General features: G+C 36.6%; 1 protein-coding gene across 1 annotated transcript in view; it reads right to left on the bottom strand.

The window, feature by feature from the left end:
* PTPRD (protein tyrosine phosphatase receptor type D) overlaps positions 1-26088 on the bottom strand; it is a 329742-nt gene that overhangs the window by 44386 nt on the left and 259268 nt on the right. Inside the window, exons 28-29 of the mRNA XM_050913754.1 lie at positions 15951-16074; positions 5406-5581 (exon numbers count right to left, since the gene is read on the bottom strand). Of these exons, the coding sequence (XP_050769711.1) occupies positions 5406-5581; positions 15951-16074 (300 nt within the window). The remainder of the gene's footprint in view (positions 1-5405; positions 5582-15950; positions 16075-26088) is intronic.

The following is a 26088-nucleotide window of genomic DNA, read 5'->3' as shown; positions in this document are numbered from 1 at the left end:
TGATTTTACTCCAATTTCCACCTTCACGACACACATCTTCATCTACGTGATATGTCTACTGTCACCCAATCTTCTTTTTTCTAACACATGGAATAGTCTATATATCTATAAAAAATGAGTTGAAAGACTCAGAGGGAGTGTTCTGATTTGGGGAGATTCAAACCTGCTGCATGCCACTTGGAACAACAGAAGTACCTATTTATCATTGCAGCAACCTCAGGAGAAGTCTGCCTGGCTTTTCTCAGGACAGTGTCAGCTCTCCTGACTCTCTTGGGTATCAGTGACCAGTTGAGAGAAGCTAAATCCAGGGACTTTTAACTATCCTTAGATGTTCTTATGAAACCGATACAGGACCCAGGTAAATAGTCCCACCTGTTTCAATATTGGGGAACAAAATCTGAGACAGGATACATGACTTTTCTACTGGTTTGTTTCTACCTCCCCCTTCCCAGTGAAAACTCAGGATTAAAGATGTTAAACTTTGACAAACCAAGATGATTATTCTATGCTTATATTTTTATATATTCTTGGCTTATAATATTGATGACGATATCCAGTTCCTGATAGTCAAATGACTGTCTGAATCAGGCCAACAGAATGCCACAAATGTAGTTTCCGCATGTATTCACTTAGCCATTAGCAAATTTGAATGAAGCTGATTGATAGTATCAGTATGACAATTAAAGCCTTCCTCATCAGTATAGAAGTTCCGAATCTGGCTCATATTTGAATAATTGCTAGGGTCACTATATTGTCATTTAGCTTTGACCTGATTGGTGTTTTTTGTCAGAAGATTCTAATCCTGGGCACTATGGTTCCAACATAGAAAATACTGCCAATGAGATTAAGGAGGGAGGTAAGTATTTTCTATTAGTTCCGAAACAACATAGTAAATGTATTCAAAATAAGGAATTACATAGCAAAGAAGGAAAGGATTGAATTCTCATTCAAGTGGACAATCCACTACTGTATCCTACCCTGAAACAGGAGGCAGGACTAAATGTTTCCTGTTTGAGGCAATATTATCTTTTGCTATAAAGTGAGATTCTCTGTCTTCATCTGATCATTCACATCATTCACTACAGCACACGAGTTCTCAGAACATTCAATTAATTCAGAGGATCTAAAAAAAAAAAAAAGGAAAATCTGCACTGCTGGGGGCAGAGGGGAAGACAGAGGAGTGGGAAGAGAGGTATCACATTAATGCTTTACATGCTTTACAGCTTTCCTTAGTGTAACACATGACTGCTTTTTTAATCTCTAATTTGCAACCTTCAATATCGTTCTTTTATTTAATTTAGATTAAACTCATGTATGTGACAAATAAGCTACCAACACTGTTCCATGCACTGCCAGTGTGTATAATCCTTTTTGATATAAATTATGTGCATGGTAGCTGAATGATGGGACTGACTTTCTCTCTCTAGTCTGGTTTAGGTCAAGTGAGATTCAGGTGATGACATTTCATACAAAACCAACAAAGTGTGAAAGGTTATAAGGGAAAGAGCTTCTCTTTTCCTGCAGCTTCCTTTTAGGCAAACAAATGAATAATGAATTCACTGTAACATCTTCATTTGATGTACTCAGCTGTAAAATATGTACATTCTCAAAGCTGAAGTTACTCAGACATCTAACACATGCTAATGAACCAACTTTGTTTCTGGAGATGCAATTAAAATCCCCATCTTTATCTACGCAGTCCAGGTTAAAAAGGCTGATATCAAGCTGCAGGACTACATAATGAAAAAAGCAAGCTAAACAGAAATGACGACGTGGAGATGGAAAGTAGATGAAGCCCCAGAGAGAAATGATCTTGCCTTGCAGCAGGAATAATGATCAGGCTGCCAAGACACAAAAGCAATCAAAAAGGAATCAAAGGAAAAAGAGAAACAAAATTAGCAAAGATCTTAATCTCTAATGGGATGTAACAGTGTTTGTATTTCATGTTTGAAATTTCACTTGGTGTCCTGATATAAGAATATGCTATATAAAAATGATAGCATGAGAAAAAACAACAATGAAATGTTGTCATCATATTCTTTTCTGTCGTGGTTTAACCCCAGTCAGCAATTAAGCACCACACAGCTGTTTGCTCACTCCCCCTGTCCCAGTGGGATGGGGGAGAGAATTGGGAAAAAAAGTAAAACTCATGGGTTGAAATAAAGACAGTTTAATAGGACAGAAAAGAAAGGGAAAATAATAACAATAGTAGTAGTAGTAGTAGTAGTAGTAATAATAATAATAATAATAATAATAATAATAATAATAGGATATACAAAACAAGTGATGCAGAATACAATTGCTCACCACCCACTGACCAATCCGCGAGCTGCGCTGGCCCCCGGCCAACTCCCCCCAGTTTATATACTGGGCATGACGTAATATGGTATGGTATGGTATGGTATGGTATGGTATGGTATGGTATGGTATGGTATGGCATGGAATACCCCTTTGGCTCGTTTGGGTCAGCTGTCCTTGCTGTGTCCCCTCCCAGGTTCTTGTGCACTCCCAGTCTCCACTGGCAGGTCAGTATGAAAAGCTGAAAAGTCCTTGACTTACTATAAACACTGCTTAGCAACAACTAAAACATCAGTGTGTTATCAACATTATTCTCATCCTAAATCCAACACATAGCACTATACCAGTTACTAAGAAGAAAATTAAGTTTATTCCAGCTGAAACCAGGACATTCTCCCACATAGGGATTCCCACTGCTGCCTCACCATCAATATCATTAATTACATTACATGAGCTACTGTATTAGGGGAAGAGGTAACTGGTATGCCATATTCACAGAGTTACAGACTCTAAGATTGGAGCTGAATTACATACTGGATAGCTGGTCTCTAATGCTCTGCATTGAGTGCATCAAACTCACTTGACCTATGAACACAGAATGAGCTAAACTATGCACAAAAAAATACGCAAACATAAGCACTGAATGCACAGACAATCCATTGACTAGATTGTCTGGTCCCTCATCACACTCATGGAATGTATTGCTGCTGAATGCTAATCACTTCTGGAGGTGATTACTATTCTGATCAGTGGATTTTTAAGGTGCAGTCAGCAAAGGCTAGAGTTAGCTTAAAACTCCACTAAGCAACTATTGTAGAGAATGAGTAGAATTTCATCTAGTTACATCAAAACATCTTTCTAGACAGTGGCTGTCTGTGGCCTGCAGTATTAAGATAAACTCTCAAGTATTTAAGTACACCTTCTGCAATAGGCTGCTTATTAGAATCAGATATTTTCTTAGTACTGATGTTATTTAGCAGCAACTTTATTATATAAGAAGTAATTAGTGAAGAAATGGGCAAAATTTAATTTGCTTAATTCCAAACAACTGCCAGTGCCTAGACTAGACAAGGCCTGTAGACTCAAGATAAAATGAAAATTTCTGATAAAACTACCCTCTGCTATGTACTAATTGCCATTAGGTACATACAGGCAGTGGTGTTAACGTAGGTTGAATTTACATGTGTAAAGTGATTCTATAATTAGAATGCTATACGTTGCTCGAACTGCAAAAGACCGACTCTATTTTTAAAAAGTGATAAAATGGTGAAAGAATAAATATATATATCTCTACTTCGATAAGCCGCCAGAAAGGAATGACTGTTGCCAAGAGGTTCAACAAGTTATGCAATCATTGCAATTATATGTATCCAAGCATGTGAAAAAAACATCAGTGCCAACACAGTACAGCATTAGGCTTTACAGTGCATTCCCCCTTGTTCCAAGCTTACACATGCAAAAACATTTTCATTTTGAAATGGAGCTCATCCATGAGTTACTGACATATCAACTATTATCCAACAACCTCCACAAGATACTTTTTACTGATTTAAAAGCTTTTCTGCATGATAAATCTCCTCTCCTCCTCCCTAGTCTCTTTCTCTCTTTCTGAACTGTTCTTGATCCTCTGTATTTATGGCATTTTTTAACACATGTTGCACAGTGCCTTAGGTACCCTAGCTTTTCATATTGCTAAGTGCCTTCCACCTGCAGTCCTGCAGCCTGCCTCCCACTTGCAGCTCCCTACCCCTCCACACAAGCTCCCAGGACAGCGTACCCCAGAACACTTGTGGCAGTATTTTTCCCATGCCACTCTCGTTTGTTATTAATCTTCTGGACTTATACTTGCAAACCCTGATACTGTTGCTATGGCAGGTTCCCAAGGGAAGCGATTGCCACTGATGTTAGAATCACCCCTTCTTTCTCCCCTTTCCTGATTTCTACATTTGGTTGTAGTTTCTGGTTTAAACTACAGGACTCATCAATGTGTTTGCAGGAAGCTCAGCAATGAACCAGCCGTGTAGCACCTTCCCCAGTCAACGCGTGCTCCCAGCAACGATAACAGCATCATAAGCAGAAACAACCCATGAGGAGTTTGAGTACGTCTTGACATAAAATACAGACTTATTGTGGGAAAAGTATGCTGGGGGAACCACCTGCTCTACTGGAGAGGGTGCTGAGGGCTGGACACTCACTTCTCTTTCTGATTGGCCACTGAGAAGGGTTTTTCCCTTTTCTTTTTCTTACCATCTTTCACTTCTTCTTTTATTTTTTTTCCTTTCACTCCCCCTGTCCCCCCAAATAACATCCACCATTAGAACTGATGAACACCATCAAATACGGAGCTGCTAGTAAATCTTCATGCAACACACAGTGGTCTGTTACTACTCTTTCCATCACTTTCCTTATTATACAACAAAAAAGTATTACTACTTTTGATTTCCCTTTACATATAGCACATCTTTTATTATAACACTTCTATTATTAGAATAGTATCCTTATGTTTTAGTCCTTTACTTTCCTAATTTTACTTTGCCCTGTAAAATTGAATTTGAACTATCACAGATAATTTTGTACTCTATTACTGCATATGCTGTTGTAGAGTTTTCCTAGCACCCAGCATGTGCTAAAAAAAAATTGTTTCTTAAGCAAAACCAAATCCTCACTGTTCTTTAAGTAATGTTTAATCTATACCATATAAAACTGAAAATTGAATGCTGTTGACATACATCAACTTCCTTACAACAGGATGATACAATCATATTCTTGATACTACAGAGGAAGTAACATTTTCAATCACCTCATAATATTTCCAGTACTATTGAAACAAACAAACAAACAAATCACTGTGGATCAAGAGATTTCAAGTTTTTCAGAGTATAAAGAAACCTACAAAATAAGCGGCATGACTTTGTAATTTCACAGTGGAACCAACATTTCCTATATAAGTGATTTTCATAGTATGGATACTTGTAACTTGTGGCAACCTAAAAAAAATCAGTTCCTGTGCATATACAGGAGGCAGACAACCATACATGAAAAACAAAAATCTTATGTAAGTGATTACTCAGGTACAATATTATTAACGTTGTATATGCTTTCCTTACCCTGGACCTCTCCTCTAGTTTTGTCATCATGACAACAGTTGCACCCCGTTGCTCCCACATCATTCTCCAGAAGTCACCAAAAGTTTCCGGCAATGCCCCTTGCGTTGCTATATAAGCATTCTGCTTTCTGTATCCATCTATGTAGTTGGCATTTATATAGTCACTGCCTGGTATGCCTGCAAAGAGAGAAGAGTGAAAACAAGGGGCAGCATTTCTGTGCTGTCCTATTGTACAAGGGCTAAAAAATCTTGTGACACAGCTGGATCAGTGAAGCTTAGCTTGCTGCACGCTAAGTAGCACATGGGTACCTGCAAGTGAGTGTATGCCATTTGTGGAGCCAAGGAGTATGATGGCCCCTCTGGGAATAACCATTCTTTTGAAACAAAGGACTCAGTCTGATAAGGAAGTATAAAAGAAGCCTGAAAATCTGTAGCAGATGGAGAGACCTGGGAGTGGAAACAGCAGCGTTTAAAAGCTGGTCTGACACTGCCTGCAGTCACCCACCAGTATGGCAGCCTCTGCCTGGGCCAGACAGTGAAGCCTCTCCATCAGATGCCCTGAGTAGGCTCCATTTAACACTCTTGTTGAGCTCATTGCATTTCTTTTAAATAGAGAAAAAAGGGTTAATGTTGTCAGACTATTAATATTACTGCTACATTCATTTTTCCCATTAAATGGGACGCTAACTATGAGCTTTATTTTAACAAAACACATTATGTAAGTCAGGTTTAAGAAACAGTGGAATCTGCTGTATGGTGTGTGCATGAAATAAAGACCTCTGCAAGTCTGAATAAAAATTAAATGCATGAAAAGAAGGCGGAATCCAAGACCTGTGGGCAGATTGGACCTACACTGTCAATTGCTCGAGGCTCAGGTATTTTGGACAAGACTAACAGAGGGACTTTGGGTGTGTCTACCAGACACATGTCCATGCTTTGAGCCACATGGAAGCGAGCCAGCTCCTAATTGGAATCTGTTTAACTGAGGGTATGCAGTGCCATGTCTGTACTGAGAGCTGGACCATAACATGCTGCCTGCCAAGGTGAGTATTTGCTGTAGTGAAGATCATGTTACTAGTCTGGACTAATAAGGCAGCCATGCTCACAGAAAGGGGTAAACATGGACATACAGGTCTCAGTCCTGTCCCTCCTGGATTCAGCTGTGCAGTGTCCAGTTTTTAACTCAGTGCATGTTGGAAGACAAAGCATGGCAGGCACCAGTTTTGATGTCAGTGCTGTTTTTTTAACTGATGACTTGAGGAAGAAAAGATACTGATGTGAGATCTCAGTGCTGGTAGGATGGTAAAGCAGTGTTTCCCACATTACTGCAGTGTTGAACACGGAAGTGTTCCCCAGAAGAGTTAGCTGAAATACAGAACTGTGCATCATAATAAAATGATACAAAAGGTTTGTTAAAGTAATTAACAGAAGTCACTTCTTGTGCAGAAATGAATGATTTATGTTTACACAGTCAATCTGCCATGCCCAACTCTCCAACCCCAGGATACGGTGCAGGTTCCACAAACTGTTTCAAAAGGTAGTCAAGGTGATACAAGCTCCTTGGCTTATTCTAAAGCTGTGACTGCTTTCACTCCACAAAGCAACAGAGTTGAATTTCTTTGGCTATGAAACACAATAAATTATCGAATATGTTTAAAGAAATGTTTCTCAAGCTTTCTGTCAGAAACTAAACCTCCAAATATATTCTGATGTATTATCTCCTGCTGCTGATCCCAAACCAGGAATTACTGGGGCTGCACACTCCTGTCTTTCCTGACAACCAGTGGCATACATCTGAAAATGTCTTCCAAAATAACTTGAACTTGAATGGAAAGTAGAGGTACCTCTTTACCACTTTTTTCTGTTTGTTTGTTTTTAGCTACAATTTGAAGAGTTTCTCCACTCATTCTGGGTAAGCTTAGTGTTTCATTCCACTACTTACTTAGTAATGAACAAACCCACTGATTAACTGTGACACTAGTTAAGACCCAATATAATCTTGAAATGATTCAGATTATGGGTTACTGCAGCTGTAGTCTGACATAAAATTCTCCCTTTATGCCCAAGAAAGCTTAAGAGATTTTCTTGTTTTATACGTTCAAATTATATTTAAACACAAATTTTAATTTGATTTGACTTTCTGTACAATTAAAGGAAAAATCTGACCAAATATTTCAGGGAAGGAAAGAGTTTGTAACTTCAGGGGTACAAGAGAGGCAGCAAATGGCAATCCTCAGGCAAGATGCATGGATGGACACAGGAACACTGGCTGACTATGTGGCTGACTATGATTAGAACTGATTGAAAGTGTCTTCTGGGAGAAAAATAAAACAAAATAAAAAACCTTTAAAATCTGCATAGTCTATAGCTGAAAAGTATGATTTCCCTCCATGAAAGGCAGAAATTGGAGTTCAAAAGCCTCACTCTTGTAGACTTCAAACTTTTTTACATGACACTTCTTATTGTGGATATTGGAATCAATGACTTAGAAAATACAACTGCTAGCCACAATGCTGTATTTTCTTCCTTTATCAAGATAATAAAACATTTTTGCACAAAACAGATGAGAAAGAAAAATGAAGCCAACAGGAGAAATCTATACCAACTGGGTATTATTACCAAAGGAACTGAGAAAGCTGGTAAGAAATGTTTTCTGCATAAATTAGAATCATATTATGATGCCTGGTATCATACTTTGAAGCATATGTTATAAATAAAAGCCTGAGGAAAAAAAGAAAAAGAAAAACATCACTTTGTAAAGTGGTTAAATGATCTTCTGGGAAAGCTGTCCTCTGGAGCTCATACTGCACAAGCTCAGCGTGAAAATTAAGCATGAGAAGTATTGCAAACTGTGCACTAAAGAATGATCTTTACAAATCTTTGCAGCCAATTCTAGTACCTGATGTAAAAAAATCCAGAATGTCTAAAATTGTAAATACTCTTTCTATTTACTAACTTGTATTAAATTTATTGATAAATCGTATTAAAATAAATAACTTCTAAATTAAATAAAATCTAATTCTTTAAATTGGAATGAAGAAAACCTTCCAGATTATACCTTCCTTGATCACAGATGCAAGTAAGAAAGAATTAAGATTAACAATTACTGATATTTGCAAAGGGGATTTCTTCCTAACTAGGTTAAAGTGGAAATTTCCACTCTATTTCTCCACTTGCCTTTTATCAAGAGGACACAAAAAATTCTGTGTGTTCTTTAGCCAGAAAAATCCTTTCACAAGGCAACTCAGCCTCATGGCGCATGAAAAGGATGTGGCTGAGACATGGACAGGAAAGTCCATTTACCACAGGACCTGAGCAACTGTTAGTGACTTAACTAACACAGTTTTGGGAAAAACTAGGTGCTGTTCCAACACTTTGCACTATGAGAAGATTTTCATCAAGGGTTTATCTCTAGCAGAATACAGTACTCCATAAGGTTGTATCTCTACTGAGAACAAGAGAACAATAGGATTCACAATGCTCAGGTCCACTGTCTCTCTCACCCACAGTATCCATAAGGTGTTTTCTTTGTTCTCCATCCATTCTCATAGTCCCTTCAAATGTCATACCCATTTCTCATGCTGAGTCTCTTTTCATCGCTGTTTTCATGCATGACCTCAGTTTCACATCCTGTTCCAAAATCCTTTTGTATTCTGTAACACCATTTTCCCACTCTCACTTTCTACCTCTCTCTTTGCCACACCAGTTTCTGCTTCATCAGCTGTGTTCCCAGAATGCATAAACTTAAAGCCCTCTAGGGAAGATGCCTTATCATAAAAAGCCTAATGAAGTGTGTGCAGTTTAAAAATAACATATACAAAACCTGAACATCTGTAAATATCTACACTGACCAAGCAGAAACAATTATCAAAGGCAAATAAATCTAAATATTAAAATGTCACTTTCTGCAATGACTTTTCTGGCTATAACCTCATTGTGAGCTGAGAAAGCTGAACAATTCTCTGTCAAGTCTAATAGTGCAAAAACAATCAAATGACAACTAGTTTGACTGCAGTACAATGAAATCCTGCAAACCTTTGTTAGCTGCCACAGCTTGAAGGCAACATACCCAGAAGCACAGCACCAATTGCCATCATTACTTAAATTTGGGTTTAATAGTTAAGAGAGGTCAGTTGTTTTGTAAAAATATGGGTCAAGAAGGGGACAAAGCAACCAAATTCTGCCTTCAGTAATATTGATATGAACCTTAACTAAGTCTATTGGCATCAGTGGGGTGTACTGCAGATTTAGAATGGCATACCTGAAGTGTAAGTTTAGGGTAATCCATGCAGTGTAACCTGACTTTTACAAGTTTCATGAACACAGAGACACAGTTTCTGCACAAAAAGTCAGCCAAAGACTAAGTTTCCAGATCGTAATTCTGGAACTATTTTCTGGTAGCCTTTTCAACTATGGTGATGAATGACCAGCGTCTGCAATCTCCTTATTCTGCCAGACAGGAATCAAGCACAATGGGGGAAGAACCAGATGACTAGTTGAGCATAAAAGACATCCCATTTTCAAATATCTCAAGAGAACAAAGCAGTCTAGTTTTTACAGAGTAAGTGAATGAGCAATGAAACAAAATTAGCCAATGCCACAACTAAAGTGCAAAAGATTAAAAAAAATGAACTCTATAGCTCCCAATTTATGCTGAGACTGTGCTCATGAACTGCGATGACAGTACAGCTTGCTGCAACATAGACTCAGATCCACAAGGCTAATAACGTAGACCTCAGAATTATTCACTTGATTTCCTGAAGACAGTTATAATCTTAAATAGCTTTAATTAGACTTCACATTTTATTCACAAACTGAAATCAAATCATGAAATTATTTCAAGCCTTTACAAAGGCTTACTGAAACAGCCTCTCTATTTAAAACAAATTAAACCATAAACCTTTGTTTCTGTGCTACTTCCCTAAAAGATGTGCTGTTAGTCACAAAAAGAGGGTGAAGTAATAGGATTAAATTCTGTCATGCTTCTAAACAAGTTGGAAAAATGCAATGATGAACTCAAAATGCTGATGAAGCTGTACTATTGGTTTAAATCGATGACTGAATTTTTGAACTATGTCAGAGCAAAAATGAACTAAGGCAGCTACTAGGTGCCAGTAACAACTGTTTATGTGGAAGTTTTTGTAACAAAATCTATATAGTTATGGAGATTATCAAATTCAAGTAGTCTAAGCACAAATCTGTACTGTAAGAACTCACTGAAAAATGAAGCAGCACAAGACCAATGAAGATATTGTAATAATGAATATTGGTAAAATGAAAGCTTTTTATAAAGACTGAGGAAAACTCACTACATATCATCCTAACAATGTAAGGTAAGAAGGAAAAAGAAATGACAGAAAAAGAAAACCAATAGATTGCTGGATTGTGGATGGACTATTAGGACCAGGAGAGTCTGCTGAAGAGGGAAAGGATGAACGATATGGAGTCTCAAAGTGAACTGTTGAATTATAGAGAATTACGGAAAAAGGGCAATGTCAAAAAGGGCTGGGCAGAAGATGCAGAATTAAGCAGGACAAAGAAAGGGATTGTGTAGAGGACAGAAGACAAATATTTGAAAGCAAAAGAAAAAGATGAGAAAAATCCAAAAAAGGTGAAATGCAGGGATGGAAACTAAGAACTAGGAGCTGTAGAAGATCTGCAGGCAAGATGAGAAACTTGTAAGGTGAGTAGCAGAAAAACAGGCTGGGAAACAGGAGGACCTCTGTTAAGAAGAAGAAAGGAAGCTTGGATTTGTTTTTTTTTGTTTTATTTTGTTTTGTTTTGTTTTAAAAGTTGGATAGTATTAAGAAAGGGTACAGAACGAAAGTAAACAGATTGTTCAGTGCAGTTCCTCAGAGACACAGGTAACAGCATTGTGCCAGCACACTGGCCGTAATACATTGAGACAGTAGTATGTTGGATGATAATGCAAAGCAGATATTGAAATCCAACATGAAGTCATCATACTGTGATTACTTTACAGCTGTCTGAAACTTGATTTAGTGATTCTCCAACTCTTTAAGACTGAGTAACACCAAAGTTATCTCCCAAAGGAGTCTTTTTTTGCACAGAAATATTCATGCAATGAATTTCAGTGCAAAAAACAGTTTCAATATGAGCATGCACAGTAAATTGTGAGGTGCCAAATCTTCATTACCTGTTCTAGAACAAAGCCATTGGATGTTTTGTTGAAGCTTCTTCCAATGGACAGTGTGGGTACGTATACATGAAAAAGTCAGAATTGTTCTGAGCTGATTTCAAGGGCATCAAGAATGACACCATTTTTGTTGTTAACTTGCAACTATAACAGCATAAGTAGATCCGTAGGCCAAAATTATTATACCTCTACAACTTGGCATTGTTGTTGAGACAGCCACCATGAAGTCTACTCTATGAAGTCTGCTTCACAGAGACTTCTACACCATGACGTCTACTTCACTGATCTTTCTGTATCCCGTTACCTCACCACTGAAGTACTTATGTTGTTTCCAAGGCACTCCAGGCTCGTAGGGGGGAAAGGGCATACAATTACTCTAAGTGTGTAATTATATATTATTAGCAGAACGCAACACAAATGCAATGTGAGAGAGTGCAAATAACTTGTATAGTCCATGACTGTTCAGTAGATGTTCAAGAATTTATATTGACCAGAATATTTTCTAAATCTAAAGATGATGGCCTACTTACTCAATGATAATTTACCGATAACGGGCAATCTGACAAATGAGAATATTAGTAGTTTCTTGCCTTTTTCTTTCTTGGCCATTTACATTACAGTCAGAGATGTCTAGCTTTAGCAGCATTTTAAAGCCACTAAATTTCCCATCAAACAAAAATTACACTGCTGAAATATGATAGTTATTATTTTTTAAAATTTTTTTAATTACTAGCATTATGCAAATCCATGCCACATATGGCAGACTTTTAGTCTTGGATGTCTCCTAAAAGAACTGGCAAGACTTTTTAAAATGCAGAATGTTTAACAATTTTTTTCCCAGTATTTTATTTACTCATTAGAGGTTTAAGATCACAGACCTAGTTGTTTTAACTTGATCTATTTCGCTTTTAATCGGTAAATTCTGCCCTTAAATCCATTTAGATGCATACAATAAACCTCACTACATTATAACATTCTTTCATTATACTGTAAAATTCCGAGTGTCCCTCTCAGACACATCCAAAGACAGCACAACATGAGCGATGAGATTTCAAGAACATGGGAACAAAATTTTGCAAAGTAATATTTTCTTTCAGGTGGAAATTCAAATTACCACAACTAATCTGAGTTTTCCTTTCAAATGGACATCTAATGTAATAATATTTAAACAGTGGTGAGTTTAAGAATATAAAAAATATTTCTTGCAAAGTGAGCAATTATGTTGTGGAACTCCATGCTACATGCAATTACAGAGGCCAAGAACACAGCGGGGATTCAAAACCAGGTTTGAACATGTGTAATAAGAGTTATAAAAGGTACCAAAATAAACACTTTGAAAGCGTTACTAAGCCTTGTGTTTCAGGGCTAATGCAATTTTTAACAACTTGATATTATCAATGGGTGGAAAGAAGTAATTTCAAATCTCTACTACATGCTTCTTAAGACTTTCTAGGAATCACTTCGTATTGGCTACAGTCAGAGACGGGCATCTGAACAAAACTGGCCTCACGCCCCATTCTAGAGTAGCAATTACAGCATTCCACGTTTGTGCAACACTTTCAAGAGGCAAAGCGACCACTAGTGCAGGATTACCATTTGGCAGATGCTTAGTTTCTTGTTCATATGTATTTGCTCTTAAACAGGGACCAAGTGTCTAGGTGTAGAATGGAGCTCTTCAAGGAGCACAGTTATTATTCAAACCTCACTGATAATATTAGTCTTCTTATGGCTGTCAAAGAATTGCAGATAAGGCCTATATGTAAAATCCAACCAAATATTCTCCATATTGTTGTAACAAAATGTAATGTAGTTCAAATTTAAGTCCTGATCAACTTGTATAGTAACATAGGTAAAGCAGAATTTTTTTTTAAACAATATTGAAAGTATTGATTTCCCTGGTAGCATGAAAACAAATGCAGCTGTCAACTAATTAAAATGCTAGGCAGAATGCATATTTTCGCTGTACGAATATTTACTTAAAACTTGAAAGAGAAGCACCTATTACCAAATGCTAAGATCAATGTATTAAACTTATGAAGGTACACACACAAAATTTCAGAAACACAATCATGTAAAATCCCAGGGGGGCGAAATTTAAAAGGATAATTAAATACTAATTTATTACTGTTTTCAACACAAATTAGCATAGCATAAAAAGACATTTAATATTTGATTTATGTTGCTGTTTTTCACCATAAACTGAAGACTGGGAAAATACTTAAAATTATGCAAATCACCAAACGGGTCAAAATCCCATTTGTGGTTTTACATCTAACACTGGTATTTCAAAGAGCTATAATATTTGTCTTTATTTAGGGTCACTGACTATTATAGGGTTAGAAATTTTAGCCTCATTGTGGTATTTCTTACTGAAAAAAGGGAATTAAACATTACGGTTTAACTGCATGTTGTCCCTGCTCCTTAAAATACTCAGTCCTTTCCTACAGGTACAATGTAGACTTTTTTCATAGTTTTACTATCTATTATTCAAAAAAGTAGTGTAATGTACTGTGTAATTTGATACTTTTAATTACTTTGACTAACGTTTTCTGTTTTGCCTCTTAAATTTTCTTCCTATTCTCTGAATATGTTCATTTTCTTTAAGGGAACCAAATTTCATGGGTCATTTACATGAAGGGGAATCTGGCAGAACTTTTTAAGCCCATATGTCTGACTTACGACTTAGCAAATAAATTTATTTGCAATTAGATTTTTTCCTCTCCTTCTTCCCCCCATTACACTACTCTTTTTCCAAACAAAATCCTGTGAAGATCTTGAGTCTTCTGTCAAATAGACTTATTTCTGAGCTACACCTTTTTTTCCGAAGAACTTTACATAAGAATTCAGAACAGCTGTCCAGTTGCTGTTCCTGGCCTTTCCAGACCATGTACTTAGTTCTCTTGTCTGGATCAGTGACACAGAAAGGACTATTCTTCTTGAATTACATCACATATAATGTTAATTCACCCTCTCTTCAGTGTTGAGACAGGTAGTTCTATCAGGTAGCAGCAGGTTTCTATACAGCTATATTCTTCTACAAGGCAATGTGAAAAATTGTAAGTGACGTTACAAAAAATCTTGTCAGAACTGCTATATGAACCTCAGAGGTGGAACAAACATAAGCAGATTATCATATGCAAATTCTTCAAGCCAATCATCTAAATTTTCTAATACATTTGAGAAGCTCTTATCTGTGTTATCAAAGCCTATGGTATGCAGCTGCAATAAATAAGGGAAGATCTAAACTTCAGTCAGTGGGATTGCCTTTTTCTTCACCAAGCAGCTAATATTAAAATGTATTACACCTATAAATATTGTCCTTCCTGTATCCAGTGTCTTCAGGTCTGGAGTACCCAAAGATAAGAAGCGGTTTATAACGGTAAATTAAAACACCTTGCAGTTTAACTTGTAGCATGTTAGGACTGAAATAATTACAACCTTGAATACACTTTCCTACAACTTATGTATCATACACAAACCCTGTCAAAGTTACTAAAGGCAAATTATATTTTCATTTAAATTGTTTCACTTAAATATATAATTGATTATATTCTGGCCATCATTAATACCTGACTGTCAACAATATAGAATAAACTGAAAATCTGTCTTCATCCCAGGAAGCAGGCTAATGGTAAGGCAGAACTGGTAAGAAAAGAAATTCTCTGAGTGAAAACCAGTGCTTCCCGTTGCTTTAGCACTTGGTAAAAGAGATACAACATCCAGGGCTGATCACCTTGGACAGTTTGCTTAAGTTAAAACTCTAAGATGTGCAAGTTTTTGGAAAGCTTTTTGACAAAGAAAGACATAATGAAAAGCTCTCATTATACCCCTCTGCCAATCTTTGGGCAGTGAAATACTGAGGTTCCAACAATGTCTGCATGTAGGCATTTGTGTAAACTCTCTTGTTTAACACTCAGATTGTAAATGGAAAAGAAAAAAAGGGAAGTTTTAACAGAGAGTTCTCAAAATTCTCCCGGAGAACATACAGTTGAACTGATTTTTTTTCCCACATTAAGGATTTGGCAACTGAAACTCAGTAATCAGATATGTTGATAAGGTCCTTGATCGACAAAAAACTCAATTCATGCATGGTTACTGTTACATTTGCTTTGTAGAGTAAGTAAACAGCGATGATAATTTAATTTAGATAACATGTTGGCATACACACAGGGACCTGATGCATTCAGTGCTATATGTGACCCTGTGTCAATTTTAGTGCATTTTCATAATGAATTACTGAGAATGAACATCAGAAAAGTATTGTTATTATAGGAATTTACTGGAAGTACTTTACTTAACACTTCTTTATATTACTATGCAAAGATATCAGGAGGTAAAATTAGACTGGATTTTAGGATTTAACTAGTTTAAGTTTAAAGGTCTCCTTACCTTCTATTGCTGACAGCAGAACACGTGAATGGTCATATGCAATTACATTCGCATATCTATTCTTTGGTTTGTTTACTTCCAGGTTAGAGTGTTCCCATGTGAACTGCTGACCGGGATCAATAGACTTCAAAAGAGTAAGAGAAGAAAAGAAAAGGAAACTTTCAGCTAAGGACTACGTACTTGTTGTATTTATAATGATTACAAACCATATGCTCCCATAGTTTACTCTGGAAATACTTTGCTTTTGAAAGAAAATTATGACTTTGGGACACATTGTAACATATCATATTATATAAAGCATTTTGTATTTATGCATCTGAAATTTCCAACAGGAATTTAAACCATAAGCTTTTCAAATCCAAGGCTTTCTCTTCAGAAAGGCAAGGGTATGCTATCCATCTTTTAATCTTTTCACTCAGTTTAGCAAGTGAGGGGTTCTAGCATAACAGAGAATGAAAAAAATGTCAGAAATCTCAAAAACACTGGCATGAAGGGGAATAAATATTTTTGTCTTTCTCTATTACTAAGTGCACATGTTCAAACAATTCAGTGTCCTGTTTACTAAATAAACTCCAAATGTTCCTGAAGAAGTTTTCCAGAAGAAAAATAATTTTGTTTCTGTTCTTTCATTTTGATGCCAGGCCAGCATGATACCAGTGTTTCTCAGGGAACCAACTGCATATCATCCAGGGACAACACAGAGACTTGACTTTTATTTCCTTGAGTCATAAATAAGAGAGCAATTCAGGCATATTTGAAATTTTAATGATCTCTTATTTATACACATAACTATATGGTCCCAGAATCACTGTTTATTTCCTGCTTCCTTCATGTTCCAGGATGGAGTTACTGAAGCTTGTCTCACACTCCTTCATCCTTCACCAATAGGAAGACTCCAGGCTCTACTACTTACTTTTGCCTCTATGGTTGAGGTATACATATAGCTAGGTAAATACAAAATATGTAACAGATGGTACCTCCTTATGCCCGTTATGGTAGTGGCTGTATGAAAGGTCATCTCATACTGAGAAGTCACAATTAATCACATATTGTTTTACTTTCCCTTTCTGTAACACTAGAGACCTTAAAATTGTTTCATCAACACGTATATGCAACTATGGTTTGCAGCTCATGCCCTTTGCTTAATCCTGGTAAAAATCAGCAGCTCCCTATGCCAGGTTGCTGTAAATTATAAAAAACTAATGACACAGATAAGCCTAGATGGGGCAGTTCACCACACTATGTTCACTTTCCATGAGGAGATCAGCAACAAAGCACAAGTCGGAAGCTCCATACTGCCACTACAGCATCAAGCCACCACTTTTACATCACTTGTATTGACTCCTCCCAGGGTTACAACAGCTGCAAGTCCATTTCACGTTAATGGAAATGAAATATAACCTGGAATCTATTACAGTAGGTATTATCAGACAATGAACATGTGTGAAATTAATTAGTGTGATCTATTAGGATTTATCTCTTAGACTAATAATTACTATTTGGCCAGTCAGAAAACTGCTTCATTCTTATTCATCTTTACATACCTTATACAATTTATTTACGTAACATTCAGAGAATGACTTTGCTTCTTTCTTGAGATTATTCTAAAAAAATTCTTTTTGCCTGGCTGCCTGATAAGAGCGGTCTTAGAATATGCCGGCATTTCTGTTTAGGAAACCAAGTCCCAGTACCTTATCCTGTCTACTAATACCCTAGACTCAATTAACTTTTAGAACAGTTACCAGCTAATTTTCCTGAATTTTGCTAACTTTCATTACAGTCCTCTGAAGCTGGGCCTGGCTGAGCTCCCCGGCATAACCTAGTTGAGATCTGCTGAGCAGAGGAGTGTGATGGTTCAGGTTCTGGCTCACCCTTCGCATACTGCTTTACCTACAGCAGGTGAGGCAGAGTGTGTGGCAGCTCCTCCCTCAAGAGGAAATGAAATAGGACTTTTTAGAAGAATGAGGAAGAAATGAACTGCATGGGAGCATGACAAAGGCCATGAAAGTTTTACTTGTGGTTTTGATATGATTCACTTGAGTTGTATTGCTATGTGTGTTACTAACAGTTCAAAAGATGTTATTAAATGGTTTGCAGCTCCGAATGAATCTGATTTCTTTTAATTTCCACAGCATTTTTGTCCCCCCAAAAGATTTTTTTTTTTAAAAAGCAATATTTGGGTTCACAATCTTAGCAATTTGTGGGACTATGCTTAACATATCTTACTATGTTAATATTAATGTCTTACTATTATTAAGCTAGTATCTTAATAGACTAGTTAAGAGTTTTACAAAACTGTTGATGGCTTTTTTTCAGCCTTATTGTATTTTGTTTTCATATATAGGAACAACAAACTATCACCCAATTGGTATTCTGCCACTTGCAAAAGCAGACATCACTTCTGTGCTGTGCTTAAGTATAAACATAGCAACCTGACCCTTCCAATATCAGGGCTTGGTCCTTCTCTGACCCAAACATTACTTTTTCTGACTACACAGTGAAATTTCTCTTTATCAATAAAGCAAGTGGTAAAATTTTAATCTGTAAAATTTTTATTCTGTTTTCTTACAATTCAGTTTCATCACAGTAACGTTTTCCCATCTTCTGAGATTGAAAGCTGATAGAATTTTGAAGTAGGTAAGCACTGCTTCATTTAAAAACACACTATTTTTATCTTTACTGCTAAGTGCTATTTATTTCATCTAAGGTGAAGAGAAAGAATTTGGACCACATTTCCATTAGCACTGGGAAGAGGAGAGTCATATACATACATAATATATTTAAGACATGTAATATACCTCTTTATCAGCTGACCAGCAATTCATCTATGTCATATAACTTGAAAAGCAATCAGATTTACATAATGCCCTGTCGCAGCAAGAATCTCTCCTCTTTTCCTTTTTGAGTGAATGGAGGTGAATATGATAACTTGTGCAGGATGTTTCAGGTCAAGCTTTCAGTATTTTAGAAAGTAATTAGTATGGGTTTAGGTCAGAATTCTCGTAATAATTTAGAACATAAACTTCGTAATTTCAAAATAAACAGAAGATGCTCTTAATATATTAGTGCATTACACTCTACACAAATTTTTAAATAAAAGCAATTATTTGACCAGGAATAAAGCACATCTACACTATCTGTGACTACCTAGTCAGAATTTTTTGAGAGGCATATATGCAAACATGCTAGCTAAAGAGCAGCCCACTGTCCCAGAATGAGGCAACACTGCTCTGCATTGTTCTAGATATATAACTGAAGGAGATACTCTGCCTAATCTTTTAGGTTTTTACCTACAGTGCCCAAATATTCTGGAAATTACTTCACAATATAAGATGTCACACACACTTTCTCTTCACGCTTGACAAGAGAACTAGAAAACAACAGAATAAGCTGGCTGACTAACATGCTGCTAGTTTTGAGTATGGACTGCAGGATTTGGGCTTTACCCTATCAAAAATAAAAAGGATGTACACAAATTAAAAAACCTCATAAATTATCTATTCATAATTAGAACTACTTGCAAATATAAAATTTAAGGTGCATCATATACAGTTGCACTTTGAAAATTATGGTCTAAGTAGATTCTTACCCATTATGAGAAAGAGCTTCAGCTCTATACCTAATGTTAATGTGAATTTATAAATTATTAAGAATACTTTACATTTAAAGCTTAGCTTCAACTGTTCAGTATTATTATTCCCCTTTTCACTCCTTACTGATTAAGTGATCTAAAGCTGCTTTTCAATACTAAGAAAAAAAATCAAACAGCAGCTTTCTCTGTCAGCTATTTGTAGAAGTAGAGGAGGATATGTTCATCACAGCAGCATACTATATTCCCCATTCACTTCTTTGCATGATGTATGGCCAGATGGTGTAATTCAGTGATTAATATTTAGACCTGCATGCAGACATAGTTAACATAAATTATGTCAAAACCAGGAAAATGGACTGAACTTTAATCTTTCCTGTTTTTCTCACCAATCTGAACCACTCTGTGGCCTTACTATCCTCCCACAAAGCACTGTTTTGGCAAAAGAAAGTTAATCTATATTTCCTCAGACTTAATAGCCACACTGGAACAAAGAGTAGAGTGGTATTGGCAGACACATTTCAGAAGTGTGAAAGACCAATAACTCATGAATAACAAGTCTGTACTAACAGTTTTAATGAGTGCTTTAATGGTTTAATGGATGGCACTTTAATAGGATTTCTAGTATATTCATTCTGAAAGCTTGCCTTCAATAAAGCTGTCATTAACAAAGAACTGGATTTCTTCATAGCATAACTGTGTAGTATGGGTGTTTTGTGCAAAAGAAATAAAGATACCTGTAATACTGTTATTACCCTCCCATGCTTTGACTAATCTTTCAGCTATTGTGTTCTAAATGGTTGGCTGCTGAAAAAAAGTCTGGTCTGTTACGGGGAAAAGACTTGAGCAATATTTACTAGTACAATGCATCATCCATAAAATAGTTCTTTGACTATGAATCATTGTAGCCAAAATGTGTTTCCAGAAGAATTTCAAACAACTCCCCTGCAGTAAACTCTGTACCTGCTCATTGTGAAGTTTTCCTTTACACTACTGGGCTGGTTTTGGCTGAGGTAGAGTTAATTTTCTTCATAGTAGCTAGTATGGGATTACATTTTGCATTTGTGCTGAAAACAGTGTTGATAACACAGGGATGTTTTCGTTACTGCTGAGCAGTGCTTACACAGAGTCAAGGCCTCTTCTGTTCTCACACCACCCAACCAGCGAGGAGGCTGGGGGTGCACAAGAAGTTGAGAGGTGACACAGCCGGGACAGCTGACCCCAACTGACCAAAGGGATATTCCATATCATATGATGTCATGCTCAACATACAAAGCTGAGGGAAGAAGAAGGAAGGCGGGGACGTTCGGAGTTATGGCATTTTGTCTTCTCAAGTAACTGTTACACATAATGGAGCCCTGCTTTCCTGGAGATGGCTGAACACCTGCCTGCCAATGGGAAGTAGTGAATGAATTCCTTGTTTTGCTTTGCTTGTGTGCGTGGCTTTTGGTCTACCTATTAAACTGTCTTTATCTCAACCCATGAGTTTTCTCACTTTTACTCTTTTGATTCTCTCCCCCATCCCACTGAAGGGGGAGTGAGCAAGCGGCTGCGTGGTGCTTAGTTGCCGGTTGGGGTTAAACCACGACAACTACTTAAACAAGAGGCAAATGTTCCCTGCTGTGATCGTGAGTCTTCCAGGAGTACATCCTGGTACAGTACTGGGGAAGGAATGAGTATGACAAAATGCCACCCTTCCTGGTGTAAGCTGACATACGCCTGCCTGCCCTGGAATGGTGCTGTACTAAGGGTCACTATGCCAGCAAATTAAGAGCCAGCAGGTTTGAGTCTTTGTTGTGTCATGGGGATTGTGAGCTACTGCATAGGTTTCACAAGCCCAGAAGGGGAAGGAAGCATGTCCTGTAAAGAATTTCCCAGCACTGTAGGTGCTGTGTTTGAAGCTCAAATCATCAAAAAGCACTGGGTCATAGAGAAACTTAAGACCAGGTAGAGAAAGAAGAATGAAAAAGACAAATTTGAGGGGATGTCAATGCAAATAGACTCTGCACAACTGGAGAAAGTAGTCAGCTACCCATAAAAATGAACAATTTGACCCTCTTTTACCAATGTCAGCAATTGCAATGAGAATTTCATATCATAGCTGAAGAATCTATAATACGACACTATTGTATTATGCAGGAAACTTGCTAATAGAATGAGATTTACATACTGCATTACCAAAACATGAATGCTAGATGCATGAACATTAATACACATTCATGGCAACTTGCCAACTGAAATCATGTTTTCTTACTAAGGCAGAGTTTTTCACAGCGCACTGTAAAGGCTGCCATTTTCAAGAGATATGGGGGAACAAACCCACATTTCTTGCATGACTCAATCTTCTTTGGAACTCAAATATAAATTTGTATCCTGGTCCTAAAAACAGTTAAAAATGCACAGATGAGACATTTCCTGTTGACTCTTGAAGGAAAGTGACCCAACTGTTCAAGAGTAGCTAGAAATACAACTAAGGCTTTTGCTGAACTCCTCTCAAGAACAAAGACATGTCCTCTACAATATCAAGCTTATTCCTATGACCAAATGAGATCACGTAAAACCTGATTCCAATGGAATCAAACAAGCTATATATGCATATAACTAAAGTATAGTTAAGGAGGAAAACAAGCATTATTTGAAAACTTCTTTGAGGGAGAGTCTCTATTACAGAAAAAGCTTTAGAATAGCTAACTTTTTAAGAACAAATCCTACTGTTTTGTATTTCTTTGCTTCCAGTCTTAAGTGTAATCTGTTTATTCCCCATCTGCAATTAAAATCCTTTGTCCATGATATCATAATCAGTTGCGGTGGAAGTAATTTTGTGTTGAAAACAGGATTACACTCAACTTCAGGTAGGAAATAAATATCAGGAGCAGAAGAATACTTGAGTAATGAAAAACCTTGCTTTTTATTTTATTTTTTAGTTTAAATATTTTCATGATTAAAGCATCCTGTTATTTTGTTTTATATAGTACATGAAATACAGCAGCTCTTAAACACAAAACTTTGTAATTGTCTCATATGAGACACTGGTGCTGCTTTAAATTTTCAACATATTTTTAAAGCATTGTCAACATTTATTTTTTTAAGAAAAGTGTAACGGAGTGAAATTCTTCACTGATTCCTCCATTTCCCTCCATAAAACTCCTGAAAGTATTGCAAATGAATCTTTCTAAAAAGCCCCCACAAAACTCAGTTTTACCTATAATGACCTACATAGTCCGTCTTTGAATAATTTTTCTTGCTACAAGAAGTGGACTACTTTTCTCTTCCTACACATACCACTGTTTTCAGTCGGGCAAAATAAAACCGACATTTATTACAGTATTTGACCATTTAAACAGTCTCTGTGGAATTCCTTGGCAAAATAGAATTAGGTATCAGACCAAAACCTAGCTTCCTAATATGATAACACCAGCTTTCTTTTATCTGAATATTCTTTTAATTATACAAGCATAAGCAAATGCTGTTATCCCAGGGAAGCGTTCACAGCACAAAGGAAGGAGATAATACACTACTATAAATCTTGACTAGTACCACTTCAGATTCCTACATTATGTCTTTAAAATTCTCTATCATAACTATCCTACTGGCTCGGGTACTACCCCAAGTGGAACTAAGCACCAAACAACCTAGGTGAATGCAACAGCATATGTGCTATTAATAAGAAGACAAACAACTTTTCATCGTTCACTGACTACACTAATTGTTTCTCAATAAATGGAGCACATCCTACAAAAGTAAAGTTACAGAATACCAATAAATGATGTTTGTAGTATTAGAAAGAGGAAACTATTGTAAAGATAAAGAATAGAAAACACATTTTTGCCGAGAAGAAATTGACTTTTGCATATGAGTCACTATTATCTGTAATGATAGGGCAGTTAAGTGCAGCTGTTTCTTTGGTACAGATTCATTCAGTAGGTTATCTGTTCTTCATGGAATTTTAAAGTGTTTTATATCAATAATAAGTTTTATATGTGCTTCTACTGTATAAAATTTATTGTGCTTTAGTGTCCAGTGTTCATCTTGTTGCAGCTTGAGATACAAAAAGATAAATGTACTATATTCAGTAAATTGTCTTCTCATCACAAATCCTACCCACTGATACTGAAAAGCTACAATAAAACTTGTAATAGTACAGCAGTGTGGCACAGAGTCAAAACGCATCTTCATCTTTTCCAATGCTCAGTGTTAAAGCAAAAGTCTGGCTGTAATTTACACAAAGAAGTCTGATGAGGAAAAACATTAAAATTATATACAACTTCTCATAACATTAGTTAACCAGTGCACACATACACACACACAGAGTAAATCATACAATAACACATAGATGCCAGTAGTGTAATTTTTGTGTTGCAGTGAAAGGTTCTCACACAAAAATGGTATGAATCTGAATCTACTTCCTTAAGGGTGCAAAGCTATGACTACAGATCTTGGATAAAAAATGTGAAGCTATTTTACACAAGACCCAGGAATCTGCTTTGGAGGAATAGATTTTCTGTTCTATGTTATAGGAGGAAATGACTTTACAAATACATCTAGTGTACTGCATAAAGCAGGCGAACTTTACTGTTCTGAGTCAGTCTATCTCCATGACCATTTTTTATTGTTAAATTCTGAAGCCTGAGTTAAGAAGGAGATATGATATAAAGGTCAGTTTCTTATGAATATGGCTTTCTGCTTAGTGGCCGTTAAGTCCACATGGAGCCTTGCATTACATAAAAATCCCACTGAAACTGCCAAAGTCATCAAAAGCTTTGTGATAATCAGTTGGGGTCAAGAACCTTGTCTTTAAATTAGGGAATACAAAAGAACTATGTGACACAAAGGATATGTCATGTTAAAAAGGTAAAGCAACATTTTGCTAAGGCTTGGAGATTGCAAGATAATAATAATTAATGAAGGATTATGAAGAATTTATTTTGAAGCAGAAACGAACTTTATTGAGAAGAGGACACAGCACTATCTATGCTAAAACTACAAAACCACTTTATCCAATAGGTGAATTATAAGTTTATTTAAATCTTGCAATAGTAATAATATTTAAGGCTTGGCCCCTGTTCTCCCATGAAATCTGGTATTCAAGGTAAAGTTGTGAGAGAAGTATAATGATAGAAGACTCCACTGTTCTCATGATCATCCCCTGTAAGAGCTGGGGTAGGAGAAGCCCTGAAGAAGACACTATGAAATAGTTTCTGAAGAACTGTAAAAGTAGGAACTCCTCCAATTGATGACATCAAAGCTTAGAAAACACTACCCAGCCGGAAGATGGTTTACACTGGAGAATACATTCGTTTTACCACATTATAGCAATGAAGGAGTTCTACTTTTTTCTTTTTTTTTTCCCCTGAGAATATACAGTTTATACTATGTGTATTGCTACTTACTTTTTTGCAATACCTACTTTCCCAACTTGCCACATTACCCTGAGCGTTCCTTTCAGAACCAGAGTGCAGCGGGATACAGTTTGGACTTACTATTTCTTTAATGGCAATTTCAGATTCTTTCTTAACTAGATTTCACCCAGCACAAAAAGGAACATACTCGTAGAAAAAAAAAAAACAAACCACCAAAAAACCCCCATTTGGGAAGCTTTGTGCCAGATGAATGGAGAATAGTGGGTTGAGTTTGGGATTATTTGAAGAAAGCAATCCTGTCTTCTCTCATGGTCCAGGTCTACAAAGAAGTTTTCCTTCACCTTCCCTAGGAGGGTGCAAGGAAGTTAGGGGGTTTCATTAGAAAATTATGCCAGAGGGTATAAATCAGCAGAGGAGACAGCATGTAGATGTGCACCTTCTGTGAGAGAACTTTCTTCTCTCTTTTGAAAGTAATGAAAAGACGGGGATGTTTCTGACCGTCTGAAGAGAAAGTGGGAACAGGCAAGGAAGTGATACTCTTCCAAAAGGAGAAAACCAAACTTGTATGCAATTTTGATCAGAAATTCTGATCAAAAGACAGTGGATGGAACAGGAGCACGGATGGAACAGAAGCAAGTATTCAAATACTTCTGAAGAGCTGAAAAGGGTGCATATAATATGAAAAGATGTGTTTGAGTTGTGAAACAAGTAATTCTTTTGAACTAGCAACTAAAGTAGGATATGCTAAAAAATAATTAAAACATCCTTTTGAAATGGAGCTAACCTCCTGAAAGAAATTCTACAAGCTGGATGAGAAGTCAGTGTTCATCAAGAAACTGTATATATATTTTATTTTATGGTATCACAAAGTTGTCATAACAGCTGTTGTATACTATCAGTCTATTTTTGAAGAATTTAATCCACGCAATGTAATAAATTCCATGAAAAGGAAAATAAAACAATGGAATGACAAGGAGGAAAGGGCATTATGAAAAAAAATTTCATCAGTGGTAACTGATGAAAAATGTTTGTTTCCTCAAATGGGAATTAACTGGAGGACTTTATTACTATCAGTAAAGGTCAGTGGTTTCCTGCTGCATGTTACACTTTTAACTCTTGAAGATGAAAAATATCTTTTTCCTTCTGTGTCACCAGTTCAAATGTAATCTGAAGTGATTATAACTGAACT

This window comes from Gymnogyps californianus, chromosome Z (assembly GCF_018139145.2).
Source record: "Gymnogyps californianus isolate 813 chromosome Z, ASM1813914v2, whole genome shotgun sequence".
Classification (NCBI taxonomy): Eukaryota; Metazoa; Chordata; class Aves; order Accipitriformes; family Cathartidae; genus Gymnogyps; species Gymnogyps californianus.
The sequence above is the reverse complement of the archived record's forward strand: the minus strand, read 5'-3'. Positions and strand labels throughout refer to the sequence as shown.